Here is a 17,997-nt window from a genome sequence, read left to right on the forward strand (position 1 = left end):
TAATAAGTCGTTTATAATATTTATTGGGCGACTTTAAAATAGTACTTCAAGTTTCAACTCTAAAACTGAAAGTGCAAGGTCAAATTTCTCACCTTAATAAGATCGTTGGGTAATGAACTTTCATTCGACAGCTCATTTGTCCTGTCTTATCTAATGACGGAAAAGTTGTGTTTACAAAGTCTCTGAGAGAGACAGACATGCGTAATTATCCATCAAAATAGAAAAAAAAATAATACAGTGATGAGCGCGCTAATAACCGGCAAAATAACGCAAAAGATGGAAAACTTAATACGTTGTGAAATAAAAAGAGATGAAACTAGTAGATGTGTAAAATTATCGATAGGAACCTATAAGTTTACATTACATCAGGTACCTACATAGTTTCCCTCCTTTAGACGTCTGTGACAGAAAACATTTAGAATTTTATAAAATTCTCCTGTCACGGTTAGATTTGTTATACTCCTCAGATATGTCTAAAGGTGCGAAACTATGTAATGTTATATAAATTTATAGGTTCCTATCGATAATTTTACATCTCTATTAGTTTCATCTCTTTTTATTACACAACGTATTATGCTTTCCATCTTTTGCGTTATTTTGCCGGTTCTTAATAGCGCACTCATTACTGTACCTATATTATTTTTTGTGAACAAATAAGTACATCTACTAAACAAATTATTTAAAAGAAAAATATAAGTAAAAAAATAAACGTTGAATTATAATTCAACGTTTTCACATTTTTTTAAAATGGATGAAAACAATATTTTGTTATTTTTAAATAATTTGTTTATTATATCTGTTTACAAAAAGTTAACTATATTATTCTTTCTACTTTAATATTTTCTTTTGATAATTTCCAAATTCGGCAACGCTGTCTGACAAAGCCATACCTACAACGCGAAATTTTTTGGTGGCTCTTCCTACTTCGGCCGCCCAATATCTTCTAACCCGTTTTAAATGTATAATAATTGCATGTCTCTTTGTTGCTCTTATTAAAAGCCCATACCATCGATAAGAAAATACCGACTCTGTATAACATACTAAAAGAATCACTCAAATCGGACTAATGGTTTAAGCATGTCCCATTTTTAAGGTGTTCGGCTAATTTTGCCGGTGTGTGTACATATATGTCTGAATTGCCAATATAAATGAGTCAGGTTAAATATATTATTAGAAGAATTTTTTACTTAGCAACAACATTTTTGTTTAATTTAGTAGTATTTTGTATTTTGACAACGACACCCGATTTGGGCGTCGAAACGTTAATAAAATTATTTTTATTGTGTATAAATAAAATTGTGGCTTATTTCCCATATAAATAGTTAATAATTATCTGTAGAGATATGAATAATTTTTTTTTCTACTTTTTTCTTTAAAATAATTCACTATTATTGGATCCCGCGTACCTGGATCCCGCGTACCAAAAAAAAGTTGATTAATAGCAAGATTAAAATTTGTTAATAGCTTAACCGTGTTTAGTCGGACAAACTTCGATGTATAGGAACACTGGAACAGGGGAAGTTTTAATTGTGGAGCAGGTTAATAATTTGGAACGTCAGACTACGAAAACGTTCCATGTATTTTGTCGGACAGAATTTCCAATTGATTTGTTACCATTTCATTAAACTGTCTTGCAAAAATCAGACTGGTGTTTATCACCAACTGGGCATTTTAATGAGTGGAACACGAAAAACATGTCAAATGACAGGAATCATGTTGGTTAGTAATAGCAGTCTGATTTTTGCATGAGAGTTTAATGAAAGGGTAACAAATCAATTGGATGATCTGTCCGACAAAATACTTGGGACGTTTTCGTAATATGACGTTCCAAATTTTTAAACTGTTCCACAATTAAAACTTCCTGTTCCAGTGTTCCCGTACATCAAAGTTTGTCCGACTAGACACCGTTAAGCTATTAACACATTTTCAGCTTGCTATTAATCTACTTTTTTTGGTACGCGGGGTCCAGGCCTATATAGACTAAAAAAAAGCAATCTCTGTTGGTCTTATTTTGTAAGAATTTAACATTCATGTAATGCCACTTAACAATAATTGTTTAGTTTTTTCAAAAAATATAGTGCGACACATGTTTTTATGATACTAAGTAAAGATCCCGAATTTAATATTATTGACTGGGTTAGGGATAGTTTCAATCCTATTGGGGTTGATTTGTTCTTTTTTTTTTTCAAGAAATATAGTGCGGCCTATGTTTTTATACTAAAACTAAACATAGATTCCAAATTTTCTATTCTTCACTGGCTTCATGGTGATCCAACACTATAAGGGTTGATTTGTTCAGTTTTTTCGAAAAATATAGTGCGATACATTTTTTTGTGGTAAAACTAAAGATTCAGAATTTTCTATTGTTGACTGGAATTCGGGGTGGTTTCAACTCTTTAGATGTTGATTAAATAAAATTAAATTAAATTAAAATTTATTAACTTAAGTAAAATTAAATAAATTCGAATAGGATCGAATCCTATCGAATCGATTCGGGTCGCATCGAATCGAATAGAATCAAATGGCATAAAATAAAATTTCACTAAACTACATCTAGTAATAACGCGCTATAAGAAGTATTCACTTCTGTCGGCACTCTCTAAGTGCCACGCTCTTTTTTTTTAAATCATCTAATGGGAAATCATTTATTTACATTTCAGAAAGTAGTCGAAGAGTGGCCAATATGTGATTGTTTAATTTCATTCCATTCCAAAGGATTCCCCTTAGATAAGGCAATACAATATGCTCAATTACATAATCCGTACGTCATCAACAATTTACACATGCAGTACGATATTCAAGACAGAAGGAAGGTGTACGCAACGCTGGACGTAGAAGGAATCGAAATACCTCGTTATGCCGTTTTAGACAGAGACAGCCCTGATCCAAAAAGTAAGTTGGATAAACATAGTAAATATTTTCCAAAAAATCCACGAGGAAAAAGTTTTCCTGTAGTTGGCTGTATACCATATATTACAAAAAACAAATAAAATCTTTTATAAAAGGTATATTTATTAAAATTCCCTAAAAAGGGCTACATCACAGAACTAGTTTTCGATCTGACAACAGATCATCATCAGTGCTGATCTAAAAACAAGTATAACCTGACAAGTTACTGCAAAGTTTTTGAAATTTTGACTACGGTTTTAAAAAGTTATAGGTTATACTCACAAGATGCTAACATGCTAACCACTAAAATACAAAAATATTCGGGTAAAAAAAGGATTTTACTTGTTTTTTAAATATTTTCCCTTATAAACCCCTCCGATGCGGCTAGCAGATGGTACGGTCAGTGCCGTGGTAATTTTACTATGGAGTGGTCTAACGAATTTGTGTTGGAATTTTTATCATTATACAGTGTGTCCACGGATGAGGTGCCCAAGAGGAAAAAATTTTTTATTTTCAATTTTAGCGAAAAATGTCATTCTTGATAAAAAGTTTTGCTCGTTCTAAAACCCCATAAAATGAAATAAAATTCAAGTTTTTCAAATCCTGCTTAATTTTGTAGCCAATTTTATGTAAATTCCTATAAATTTTTGCACTAAGTTCGAAATTGTAACAGTAATAACTTGAGAGAACAACCCTTTCGCTTCTCTGGATTATGAAGCCAGACTTTGTGGTTCGCCTTGAATCATCCAATTATTTATTAATTAAATAATTATTAATCCGATAATTTTAATATTGAAATTTATCACAAGATAAATTCTTTATTGAACGCTTAAGATTGTCGAAACAAATGACAATTCTCAAATTATTTATCGGACTTGACAGTTACTAAGCTACATTGTGGCTTGGCAACACTAGATTATTGTTACGATTTCGAACTTAGTGCAAAAATTTATAGGGATTTACATAAAATTGGCTACAAAATTAAACAGGATTTGAAAAACTTGAATTTTATTTCGTTTTATGGGGTTTTAGGACAAGCAAAACTCAAGAATGACAATTGTAGCTAAAATTGAAATTAAAAAGGTTTTTCCTCTTGGGCACCCCAACCGTGGACACACTGTATGAATAACCAACTTACTAAAATTTCTACCGCCAATGCTGATGGTGTACAACAGACTAAACTAAACTCTCCATACTTGAGGGGAAACGCTCCATTTGCGACCTAATTTATCAAAAAGTATTAATTAATTTCACAGTAATATGGTACGCCAACCTTTTTTCTGTTATCTATTTTCTATTTATCTTCGCTGACGTGAACTGGTGAAGAGTGCCGCTCCAGGTTCCGTGGGATCCCGGCTTTATAAATGATTACAAATGTAAATAAACAAATTTTACAAAACAATGTCTACAAACATTTACTAATAACAAAAAGTGATCCGATTTGTATGCGTTAGGTTCTTTATCTGTATTTACAGAATACTATTTTGAACCTGTTTGCTTAACACTAATTGTCTATTGTATAATTTTGCATTTTAATGTCAACAACCGTCTTGCGTTGGGTAGATTTCCTTGTTTGATCTTCTATAAATAAGGTTTATAATAGAAGGTGTTAAACATCATTGTTCAAATATAGTCTAGAGTAATAAGGATTTTCTCGGGACACTCAAATATCCAGGTAGAGATCTATTTTTTAGTTGATCAAAGATCTATTTTTTAGTTATTGTAGACCTATAGGAAGAAAGCCTACCTGTTTCCTGCTTAGAGTTCGCGTCCGTTTTTTAATTATTAATAATTTAGTGCAAAAATAGCGATTTTTTCCATTTTTTGCACTCCATTCAAACGCTAAATAGTTGACATAAAATTACAAAATTCAGTTTTTTAGAACATTGAAAACCCTTCAAAATGCCGATTTTTGAAAGTTAAAAAGTTAATTTGTTGCTACGCACACTGCAAAATAAGTGAAAATCGTTATTTGTTAATAACTTTTACTAAAACTACCTTAGAACTTTAGTGTTTCACCCAAAGTTAGGTATTGGCGTACTTAATAAACCTTAAAAATTTGTGACCGATCCATTAATTAGTTTAAGAGTTATTCTATTTGTATATCCCAGAGACCTTTATTTTGCAATAAGATAAAACAGAAAATAGTGAAGATAGGGCAATTCTGAGTATGCCAAATGAAAGTAGAAGAGTGATAGTATCAAAATGTATTAAAAAAAAGATAAAAAATTATTAATATAGTCAAAAATCCTAATGGCAAATTTTTTGAAATTTTGTAGTTTAAAAGCATTTAGAATATCTTTAAAAATGTTGTCCGTAGAAACAATCTTTTTATATATTCGAAAAGTTAGTATTTTAACACGAATATTCAAATAGAAAAATTTAGTCTGGGTTCATTTGGGACAAAGTTAGCCATATGTTTTTTTAATTCTTCTGTTTATAATAATTAAGGAATCAATGCCATTTTAAAGAATGGGATTTGTATTCTTTCTTAAAAAATTTGCACAAACATTGTACCTACACAGCACCCTCTACGATTTTTCAAAAATGTAGTTCAAACGATTACTAGGGGGAACCTACAAATCCACCGAGTTAAAATACCGAAAAAGCAATTTCAAACGAATATAATTTTCTGTATCTCCGGATCAACTCAATGGATTTTGATCTTTCTTTTTTTAATTATAAAAATAATTTTAATCATTAAAAATAAATTATTTTTTTATTATGGCGCCATCTATCGACAACTAGAATAAATGTTATAAATGTCACCGACGAAATGTAATCACCGACGTGCGTTTTTTTCTGTCACATACAATTTAATGCGTTAGAAAGAAATCGAAAAACTGTGACGCACTGAAAGATGATCATGAGAAAAAGAATATGATTAAAATCATAGATTTTTTGGGAAAAATTATTTTTTCAAAAATTGTTTAAACAAATTAGACTGTTTATTAATTAATAAATGTCTAGACAAATTGCATATTTGTAATGTACAAAAATTACTTACAAATTAAAAAAAGAACGATCAAAATAAACTCCTGGACAAAATTAACGCACCACTCATATTTTTCTCAATAATCTTTGTTTATTGATAATTTACTGTACGACAAGTTGCCTGTGAGCCTTGTTTGACAGTGACAGTTGTTATGTAAGCTAATAATAGTCTTGTTTTAACAATAATTTGTATTAAACTTCGTTTTAGACTAAAAGTGAGTTAAACTTTTCATAAAAAGTGCCAATTAAAGAAAAGTGCTTGTGAGAAACAAGCTTTTTATTGTGATATTTTTCATCACATGCATGTTTGAAAGTTCATTTGCATAAAAATCAAATAAAAAAATGAACCGCCAAAGAAATTTGTCAATGGAGGAGGCAGTGCGAGCATCGACTCTCCTAGATGAAGGATATTCAATGCGATACGTTGCAGGTTTGTTAGGAAGACATCATTCCAGCATCAGTCGCAAGGTGAGGCGATATAATGAAACAGGTCGTACCATCGAAGACCAGAGCAAGGGCGAAAACGTTGCACTAATCAAATTGATTATCGTTTTTTGAGACAACGTGCTCTCAGAGATAGGAGAGTCACCAGCAATTTGCTAAAAATGAACTAGCAGATGCTCGAAATGTCGCGATATCATCTAGAACAGTTAGAAGACGTTTAGATGAAGCAGAATTGAGCAACAGGAAACCGTCCAAAAAACCCTTGCTTACCAGAGAATACAGGGTTCAAAGATTGAATTTTGCAAGATTGCATCAAAATTGGACCATCGATGATTGGAAACGAGTTCTTTTCTCCGATGAGACTAGAGTAAGCCTAAAAGCTCCAGATGGTCGTGAGCGTGTCTGGCGAAGGCGAGGAGAAAGGTTTGCCAGCTGCAATATCTCTCCTAAAGTACCTTTTGGTGATGGCTCTAAAATGTTTTGGAGGGGAATTTGTTTTGAAGCTCGTGCGGAGATGGTCCCCATACGTACGAGGTCTATGAATGCCCATTATTACTTAGACAACATTATTGTCGAACATTTAATACCTTTTGCTCCGTTTCTTGGACCTAATCTTTATTCATGCAAGACAACGCTCGTCCTCATGTGGCTCGACAGGTTATTGGCTACCTAAATGATGTTGATATTCCATTATTAGAGTGGCCACCTAACAGTCCGGACATGAATCCTACAGAGCATCTATGGGACTATCTCAGAAAAAGATTCGAAGTCGTAGACCCCCTATTGCCAATCACAACCAACTCATTGAGGCCGTTATTGAAGAATGGGAGAATATTCCGCAAGTTTTTGTTGAACATTTGATATCAAGCATGCCTCGACGCATAAATGCAGTCATAAGAAGTAGAGGAGGGCCTACACGGTATTAGTGTTAACCCAGATGCATTTTATTGTGTTACTTTACTGATTTTTTTCTTTTTGTAATTTGGAGTTATGCTAGCTTATTTACACATTTCCGGCAAAAACAAATTTTTAAAGAAACAATAAGGCAAATTAAGGTCATGATAAAGTCATGTTGGACTTATTTGTAGGTGTTTATTATTATTTCAATGTAACTTAATTTTATTTTGTGTTCATATTGTAAATATTTAGATTAATTAAAGTGGTGCGTTAATTTTATCCAGGAGTTTATATTCAGTAGATCCCGAGATATAGAAAATGATAGTAGCTTTAAGTTGCCTTTTTTAGTTTAAAGTTATTCTAAATATTTATAAACTACAAAATTTCACAAATTTGGCATTAGGATTTTTGACTATAATAGATATTTTTTTAGTACATTTTGATAGCATCAGTTTTCTACTTTCATTTGGCATACGCAGAATTGCCCTATCTTCATTATTTTCTGTCTTATGTTATTGCAAAACAAAGGTCTCTGGGATAAACAATTAGAATAACTCTTAAACTAATTAATGGATCGGTCTCAAATTTTGAGGGTTTGTTTGGGTGAAACACTAAAGTTCTAAGGTAGTTTTAGTAAAAGTTATTAACAAATAACGATTTTCACTTATTTTACAGTTTGCGTAGCAACAAATTAACTTTTTAACTTTCAAAAATCGGCATTTTGAAGGTTTTTTATTGTTCTAAAAAATTAAATTTTGTAGTTTTATGTCAACTGTTTAGTTTTTGAATGGGGTGCAAAAAAATCGAAAAAATCGAGATTTTTGCACTAAATTGTTAATAATTAAAAAACGGACGCAAACTCTAGGCTGAAAACAGGTAGGTTTTTTCCTATAGGTCTACAATAACTAAAAAAATAGGTCAGCTACCTGGATCTTTGAGTGTCCCGAACATGGTCTATTTCTAGCTTATTACCCTGGAGTAATACTGAGATAATATGGTTCTTCGATTTATAAGTCTCGGTAGTACTGGGAAAAATATTCTCATTCCATATTTTTGCACAATTTTACTTGGCATAGTTCCTTTATAACAAAACTGCATATGGCCATTGCTAAGAGAAAATTATGGTCAAGAATTGTTTAATTCTTTAAACAAATTGTAAATTTTACTTTTTTTGTCCGTATACGTTTTCTTAGGTTAGTTGGCTCAATCTGAGCAAAAAGGTCCGTAGTAACTTTTCTCTAAAATACATCGTTTGCGAGTTATAAACAATTTAAGGCCCGCAAAAGCGCGAAAATTACCATTTTCAAGGCTCGATAACTCGGATAACTTTTTTTTTAAATTTAGTCATCGTCAAATTAAACCTAAAACTCCATTTTACAAAATACTGAAGAGTTTTTATACACAACTTTATTGGAACCAATTGTTTTTAATTGTTAATTTCCTTATTTTAAAATATTATGTACCGGGTGATTCACGCAAGTTAGCATAGTGATAGTTTATCATCTTTATTTTTAATGAAAAGCGTATTGTTGTGTATTATTAGTTCGACACAATTTACAATTTTTTGGATACTTATATCTTTTTTGCTTCATAGTCTAAAAGTACATAATTAGGTATATTTTTTAGATCATGAATTAGTAGAATCTGAAGATCATGTAGAAGTCAACGGAATTACTTTTAATAAGCCGTTCGTTGAAAAACCTGTTTCTGCAGAAGATCACAATATCTACATTTATTATCCTACGTCTGCTGGAGGCGGTAGTCAAAGGCTTTTCAGAAAGGTTAGTTTTAATTTTTTTTTATGCCTGAGAGGCGTGATTTGATTCACTCCGTAATATCCCTCGAAACTATTACGAATAGGATTTTAACGTGATTTTGAGCTTAAGTGATAATTATTATGTTTAGTTGTAAGTGTCAACCTTCATGACAAAAAGAATCAATTATTAAAGAAAGTTAAGAGGATGGGTACGTATTTTCGGCTGCAATGCTATTCAAATGGGGATTAATTTTTTTTCGAATCTTGAGAAAATTAATAAGTATTTTTGAAAAATTAAAACGCAGAATGAAAGATTACGTTATTACCGGGGGTCCCTGAAAACTTCTATAATGTTTATTTTAATAAGTTACAGGGGTGAAAAACTAAGAGAAAATGTAGTGTGATTTTTAATTTCAAATATCTCATTCAAAATAAACTTTTTATTTTTTCTAAGGGACTTTCAGCCCTCAATAGTAATTTAGTCTTTCATTCTGCGTTTAAATTTTTTTAAAATATTTTTATTAGTTTTTTCAGGGTTCGAAAAAAATGGACCGTGGAGATATTGTCCAAATCGAACATTCGCTATCTTTGTCATACAACGCACTGAGTCAAATAGAATATGATGACAAGACAGTGACAGTTTTAAATATTTTACATGGCATTGGTAATATTTTGAGTTGTTGATTAAATAATATTTAGTGTATTTGATAAATAATTTATTTAAGACGTGAACTGAATAAAAGGTTATAAGATGTTCAAAATTGTAAGCGTTCCATAGTAACAATATATTATTAAGAAATCACTTTAACACTTTTCCTCTTTTCTTGATTGAGTATTAGTTTTTGTTATACATATAAATTATTACAATCACTGAATACATCATCATCATCATCATCATTCTCTTTGCCTCATCCCTATGCGGGGTCGGCTTCCCTAATTGCATTTCTCCACACAAATCTATCCTGGGTCATATCAATATTAATCCCCTTTACCAACATGTCCTGCCTAATCGTCTCCCCCCACGTCTTCTTTGGTCTTCCTCTCCTACCCCTTCCAGGAATCTGCACTTCAGCTACTCTTCGTATTGGATGATTAACGTCTCGACGTTGAACGTGACCAAACCATCTCAACCTATGCTCTCTCATTTCGGCATCAATTGGTGCCACACCTAGACTTCCCCTAATATATTAATTTTTAATTGTCCTTTCTTGTCACTCCACTCATCCATCTAAGCATTCTCATCTCCACCACATGCATTCGTTGTTCCTCTTTCTTTTTCACTGCCCAACATTCAGTTCCGTACATCATAGCCGGTCTTATGGCTATTTTATAGAATTTTTCGTTCAGCTTCATTGGAACTTTTCTGTCACACAACACACCACTCGCTTCCTTCCACTTCATCCATCCAGCCCTAATTCTACAGCAAGCATCTCCATCTATTTCTCCATTACTCTGTAATACCGATCCCAGGTACTTAAAACTATTGCTTTTTACGATCAGTTCGCCATCCAAAGATACCATTTTATTTGTAGTAACTCTATCTTTAAATGAACCTTCCAAATACTCTGTCTTTGTTCTACTAAGTTTTAAACCTTTTTCCTCCAGAGCTCGTGTCCACTGTTCCAGTTTTTGTTCCAAGTCTCTTTCGCGATTTTCTACTAACACGACATAATCACCATACATTAAGCACCATGGAATGTTACCCTGTAGTTTCGCTGTTATCTGGTCCAAAACTAATGAGAATAAATACGGACTAAGCACCGAGCCTTGTTGCAATCCTACCTTCACATGAAATTTATCAGTCTCTCCCACACCTGTCCTAACACTAGTCGTTACTCCCTCATACATATCCCTCACAATCTTTACATATGCACCAGGGACTCCTTTCTTATTGAGTGCCCACCACAGAATCTCTCGAGGAACTCTATCATATGCTTTCTCAAGATCAATGAATACCATATGAGAGCGTTTGTTTCTTTACTCCTGTATTTCCCCATCAACTGCCTTATAATGAAAATTGCAACTGAATACATAGTTAGTGAACAAATTCTCAGTAGTAATTATTGCACAAGAGCTCTAAAATTCTATATTAATTTTAGAGTTCGAGTGCAATTTGTTGCGATTATTTCATGAATAAAACTGTTCAAAACCAAAATTTTATTGTAATTTATTTATGTAACTACAAATTAGTACAATTGTACAATTAAACACACAGTTGTAATAAATAATACATATGTATTTGACGGTTGAAAGTCATCACTTTTATAATTTTTAAAACATTTGGTCATTAATGTCACTGAATGTATTTTTTCGTAGCAACGAAGGGCATCTGACGTAATATGCTTGACGACGGGTAATTATCAAAAAAGTTATCAGTTTAATTTAGATTTCTGTAGTTTTCTATTGGTCAGAATCTCGTATGAATGAAATAATCACATTATTTATTAACTGAATTAACAATTTGCAATTATACAAATAACAGTTATCCAAGAACATTCAAAAGCGATCTCTTTAAAGTTAATGATGACATTGTCAAGTAGAATGACATTCTAGTAATGTTTACATATCCATGCTAGTGTGAATTTTACTACACGTAATTTGCCGTGTAAAGACAGAAAAAGTAGGTATAGCCGTAAAATATTTGCGAATTATGTACCGATGGCCTTAAAGAAAGGAATGAATACGTTTATATCACGGTGTATAGTTGTTTTTTAAATTCATTGGTTTGTAATCATATAAGTTAAACATAAACTATTTTCATTTCAGATCGGTAGTCGTAGTAGTGTATATTCTCCTGAATCTAGAGTAAGAAAAACAGGCAGTTTTATTTACGAAGATTTTATGCCTACCGATGGAACGGATGTAAAGGTGAGTACACATTTTTTCTTATACCTTTTTTAGTCTTGTAGAATATAAGAAGTTAACTTCGGGAGAAAGTATTTTTTACTCCTTATTCGCTCATTGTTTATGTGAACACTCTTGTATTATTTTTACAAAAATTCTATTAGAGCTAACTGTAATACAGCCTTGTAGTGAGAAGATTTCCCAAACTGCTGAAGAACTGTAGAAATAATAATGATACAAAAATAATGATTAAAAATCCAAATCAAATGATTTCTAACAATAAAACACTGAAGACTTTTCTTTTCAATATTTCCACAAAATTTATTATAAATTAATGTCAATACAGCTGTTTCGGCAGAGTGCTTTTCTCAAGTTGGTCATTCAGAATTATATATGTATTTTTTAATCAATTAATATCCTTATATTCTAATAAAGGTAACTAAAGGCCTTTATTTTGAATATGAAGAATTTAATACTGTTCATTAAAAGAATGATTATGATCTATAAGGTGAAGTGCGTACGTAGAATCTTTTTTTCTATTATTGCAATCCCTTTTGTATTCTGAAAGAGTCTCGAAATCAACGTCTAAATATAACCAAATTCCGACCCAGTATACATTTGTAACACTTTCGCTACGCCATGTATATTGAATAGTTGTTTACAATACTGAGAAAAATGGTACTGTCTTTATGCAGAGTATGACATTATTCATTTCTCACGGGTTTGGATGTTTTGTTTCCTACGATTCTTTGAAATTTGGTGTACTAAGGTACCCCAAATTGTTTATATCCTACAAAATTGTAAACGGAATATTTTTCAAAGAGGTTCCACGTTAAGTAAAGACTTGAGTTATTTTCGTCAATATCCAAATATGTAGAGAAAGAACCCCTGCTGTGCTGTAGACTGTTGTAAACTAGAGCAGGGGTCGGCAACCTTTTCGGATGGCGGGCCATGTTCAAAATAAAACCTTTGATGCGGGCCGCATATTCAAATATAACTTAAATAGTCTTCTTCTTTTTCAGTATGTTTGCATCCACTCCTGCACAAAGGTCTCCAATGAGTTCTTCACTTCTCTCTGCTTTGTATTATTTAGTGCCAGTTACTCCCCACTTGTGCTTTGATATCGTCTAACCATCGTTGTTGTGGTCTTCCACTACTAAGGCTTGCTCGTCTGGTCTCCAATGTATAATTTTTCTCGTCCACATTTCGTTTTGTCATGTCATGTGTCCTACCTAGTTTCATTTCATTTGCGCAATTCTTCCAATTACATCCTCCACCTTCGTCCTGCTTCATCTGTCCTTATTTTCGTATATGTTTTTTCAGAGATACTCGTAACATAGCTCATTCGATGGACCTGTGTTTTTCTTAATCTATACAGAGTGAGTTTTATGTATGTAACGCCTCAGTTATCTCGGAAACGGCTTTAACGATTTTTATAAATTTTGGTATGTAAGAGTCTTGTGATACGGCCGATATTATGGCGGTATTTACATTGTTTTCGGATCTTCCGTTTTTCTGAAAATCTAATGAACTTTCTTATTTGAAATGGGATACCCTGTATATTTCTTGCGTTTTGAAGTCCTTAAGAAATGCTGATTATTTTTTATGTAATATTCCCTATACCTAAATGCCATAATTTCGTCGTTATTGCTATATTTATTTAACAAAAAATTTAAAACAAGTTATAAAAATTAATTTTTCTGGGCCCGACCAGACATTATTTTAGCTTCTTTGGATCATTTTAAATAAAAAAGGTCCCTTGTAATTTTTCTCTAAAGTCGATCGTTTTTGACTAGTTATAAACAATTTTATACCGAAAAAACGAAAAATGAAGGTTATCAAGGCTCAAAATCCCAAGTAAAAAATATCACTTTTTTCTACGGCCGTGCTAAAAGAGCCACTTTCACGCACGCATTTTGTTTCCGAAAGTTGCACTTTCCCGCACGGCGTGCGTGAAAGTAAATTTTCCCGCACGGCGTGCGGTAAAGTAAAATACCTTGTAATATGGCATTATAATATATTACAATACATGCAATAAACTAATATTTAGATATTATTTACTAATTTATTTCAAATTTATCTTATTGTGTTCATGTTTTAATGAAATTAGCGCGATAATTCGATGAAATAAAATTATTTTGACAAAATATTTAAAAGTCAGATCAGTAGACAATGGTTTTGAATCGTCGTCATGGAAACCGATATCGTCGTTGTGATAACCCATTATATTGAAAGTTTGGTTTTGACAACCTTGTCAAAGAATTAATTTGTGTATTTTCACTTCTAAATCAAATTGATATAACTCTATTTTTTGTGGCTTTTTTCCAAACGTACTGCCTAGAAAAAATATTGTTCCTAACTCATGCGGAAAGTGTCTTCTCCGCACTCGACTGCTTACCCGAACTCCGCTATCGCGTCGTTCGGGTCAACGGCAGTCTCGTGCGTGAAAGTAACACTTTCCGCACTAAATTCAAGTTCAAACCTTATTATACGCAGTTTGGGCTTATTTAATAAGCGATTCATTTACACTCTTCTTAAAAAAAAATTATTTTAAAATAAAACATGCCAAAAATTCTCATGGGGAGCTGATAGAAGAAGACTTTAAATTTAATTTAGGCTCTTCGTGATTTCAAAAATAATGTTTTTATTTGTGTTTTTGAGAATTGAAAATCGTCATTTTTCGTTGTTTTCAGTATTAAATTGTTTATAACTCAAAAACGTTCAAACGTACAAAAACGTTCGTTGTTTTCAGAATTAAATTGTTTATAACCCTAGAGAAGAATTTTAAAGAAAATTTTTTGCTAAATAAATGTAGCAATAACTCCGAAATTGCCGCATTTAGGTATAGAGAATATTACATAAAAAATAATCAGTCTTTTTAAGGACTTCAAAACGTAAAAAATATACAGGGTGTCCCATTTGAAATAAGAAAGTTCATTAGATTTTCAGAAAAACGCAGGATCTGACAACAGTGTAAATACCACCATAATATCGGCCGTATCACAAGTCCTTTACATATCAAAATTTATAAAAATCGTGCAAGCCGTTTCTAAGATAATTGAGGCGTTCCATACATAAAACTCACTCTGTATATTCCTTTTTCATCTGTTTTAAGACATTTATAACTTCCTCGTTAGTAATTTTGGTAGTATGTATTTCAGATCCTGTGGATCCAGATACCGTGGTTTTCTGGTTTTGCTACTCTGAATGAGTAGGTATAATTCTGTATAAATAGTAATCCTCAACAATATTTTTATTATCTTATTTTTGTCGTTTTAGTGATTCCATTTTTATCTTTTATCTGGTGTATTTGTTGTCTGTCTTTACTACTTATTTAGAGTTTTTAACACTTTCAAACTCTTGTTTTTCTCTACCTATAATATTTTCGATTTGTTCGGTGTTGTTGTCCCTGGTGTCTTGTCTTATTCTTTTTCTTATTGCCTTATTAAGTTTCTTATACTCTGGTGAATTTCGGTCCATGCAACTTCTGTCCTTAATCATCTGTTGTGTTTCTGTCTTTAATTTTTTATTTTTCATAAATTTGTTGATTTTCCTAAAATTGTATTAGTGCTTTGGCGGGCCGCACAAAAAGTTGCAAAGGGCCGCATGTGGCCCGCGGGCCGCAGGTTGCCGACCCCTGAACTAGAGTATAAAGGTTTTTATGATATTCACAGACAAGAAATCTATTGAAGTTGCATTGGAACAGGAAAGGCTCAACCTAGATTAGCCGATGTCTTTAGTAAAACTGTTAAATATTGTTCTCAGGACTAACTGTAATATTCTGAGTCATCGCATTTCGTGAAAACTTAGGAATCTTGTTATTGTAAAGATAGAGTGTTTGTAATTGGTTGAAAGAAAAAATCATGGCGTTCGTGGGATGTCTTGAGTAAGTTTTTCTAACCATCTGATTGGTAGAGAAATGTTTGGTATGATTACTCTTGGTCAAAGTAGGAAGTAACTTTTTTTTTGGGAGAAGGAGCCCAAGTTAGAAGGATCAAGGTAGAGCTTAGAGAAATCAGTTCCACCAGGGCCATCATGAAGTGCAGTTGAGTTCCTGCAGTGCAGCCATCGAGTTAAGTTTAGTTCTGAGTTCCAGTCAGTTTTTTTTAAGATGTAGTTTCCAGTTTCCCAGCCGGCTGAGATACTCAGCTCGGCGGTGCAGTGTGGTGTAACTCAGTGGAACTCCGACAATTTTCGTTGTTGTTAAACGAATTGTCGTTAATTAGTAGATACCATTTTTGGTATTTTGTTTTTTCGTGCAGTCAGAATCAGGGATGATGTCGTATGAGTTTTCTTTTTTTTGTTTGTTACTAGTTTCAACCCCTAGTTGAATACGAAGCTTGCTAGTAAATTTTGTTCCAGTATAATGAACTTTAAATAACTTTGTTCGAGTTTAACTAAATCATTTTGTTCAAGTTTAACTAATTTTGTTCGAGTTGAATGCTGAATTTTTCTATAACTTTTTTTTTATAAACAATGGATAACCTAATATACTGTCGCTGTAGCTAATAACAATGTGAAGTGCTTTTCGCGTAGTGAAATAGCGTTTTGGACTTGCGGACCAACCGGCAGCCAGAAGAAAACAGGACATTCATTGTAAAGGTATAATTTTTATGTTTGTAAAACTTTTTCGTTTCATCTTTGTTTATTTGATAATCTAGATCTCTAATTGTAACACAGAGAGATCAGAGATTCAATTTTTTTGTTTTTTAATAAATAATGTTTGATTTTCCACATATAAATTTATTATTTCTTTACCTTCTCTCTTGAATCGTAAGAACATTAAAAATTGACTGAGTATAGAATTTTGAGTATTATATATTGAGTAGAGTAAATAAGGTAAGTTACGTTATAATATTTTGTATATTATGTTTATTTTTTATTTGTTTATGTTTTCTGTTTTATTTTGATTTAATACCATTTTTCTTTTAATATTTGTTTTTTGTATAAATTCTGGTTCCTTAGGTAACCAGTGGCGCCCAATATTTTATTTTTTTTATTATTTTTAATTTCACATCCTTATTTCGATTTTTGTATCTTTTTAATTTTTCTAAGCTAATAAGAGTACACACATGTCCAAAAGTTTGGAATACGTACAAATAATATATCTACGCCTATGGTGGTTTCAAAACTGTTGTTGATATTCATTTTAGAGCGTTTTTACATGAAAATGATAAAAACTTTGAATCGTTTTTGTATCATTTTGCCCATTTTGGCCACTTTCAACTGATTAGCGTATTTACACATTATTTCAGTCTGTTATGCTTTGTTACAACAGGGCTTTAGTCAAAGTGATATCGCGAATATTTTTGATGTTACTCAGAGTGCTGTATCTAAAATTAAAAAAAAATCCAAGAGACAAATGACGTCAAGGATCGTCCCAGAAGTGGTAGAAGTCAATGTACAATACCAGCACAAGATCGGCAGATAACATTGATAGCTCGAAGAAATCGTCTGGAATCCACAAGTGGTATATCCAGTTGTTCTGAAGCTATTTTCTTGTGGCATTTTTACAATTTTAACTATTTAATGGGAAATAAGCCACAATATTATTAAAAAATGATTTTTATTAACGTTTCGACGCCCAAATCGGGTGCCGTTGTCAAAATACAAAATACTACTGAAGAATATATATACTTGTCAAAATACAAAATACTACAGAGTAGTATTTTGTATTTTGACAACGGCACCCGATTTGGGCGTCGAAACGTTAATAAAAATCATTTTTTAATAATATTGTGGCTTATTTCCCATTAAATAGTTAAAATGGTATATCCAGAGAAATGTCTAGGCTGCAAGGACTGAATATTTCACGGCAAACAATAACACGCAGACTAAATGCGGTAAATTTGTATCGTAGAAGACCCTTACATGTTCCTAAACTAACCTACCAACACAAAATAGTAAGGTTGCAATGGGCCAGAGAAATGGTGCAACATGGTCCTAACTAGAATAACGTGATGTTCTCTGATGAGTCAAAAATTGGCTTGGTATCTGATTCGCGAATAACACTGGTTTGGAGGGCCCCAGGACGACAAGCCCGACTAGAAACAGCCCAACCGCGTGTCCCGTTTGAAGGTGGCAGTATTACGGTTTGGGGTGGTATTATGAGTGGTACACGGACGCCACTGCTGGTTCTGGAGAGAAGTGTCACTGGTGCTGTGTACATCGAG

The 17,997-nt window shown here is 32.5% G+C and overlaps 1 protein-coding gene across 10 annotated transcripts in view; it reads left to right on the forward strand.

Annotated features, from left to right (window-relative positions):
- The window catches only part of LOC114326158 (inositol hexakisphosphate and diphosphoinositol-pentakisphosphate kinase 2), a 228,343-nt gene that overhangs the window by 79,125 nt on the left and 131,221 nt on the right, over nt 1-17,997 (forward strand). For all 10 annotated transcript variants that reach the window (XM_050653997.1, XM_050653998.1, XM_050654002.1 and 7 more), the window contains 3 exons: nt 2,661-2,892; nt 8,851-9,005; nt 11,747-11,848. In XM_050653997.1, the coding sequence (XP_050509954.1) occupies nt 2,661-2,892; nt 8,851-9,005; nt 11,747-11,848 (489 nt within the window). The remainder of the gene's footprint in view (nt 1-2,660; nt 2,893-8,850; nt 9,006-11,746; nt 11,849-17,997) is intronic.

The sequence above is a fragment of the Diabrotica virgifera genome, chromosome 6 (genome assembly GCF_917563875.1).
Source record: "Diabrotica virgifera virgifera chromosome 6, PGI_DIABVI_V3a".
Lineage (NCBI taxonomy): Eukaryota > Metazoa > Arthropoda > Insecta > Coleoptera > Chrysomelidae > Diabrotica > Diabrotica virgifera.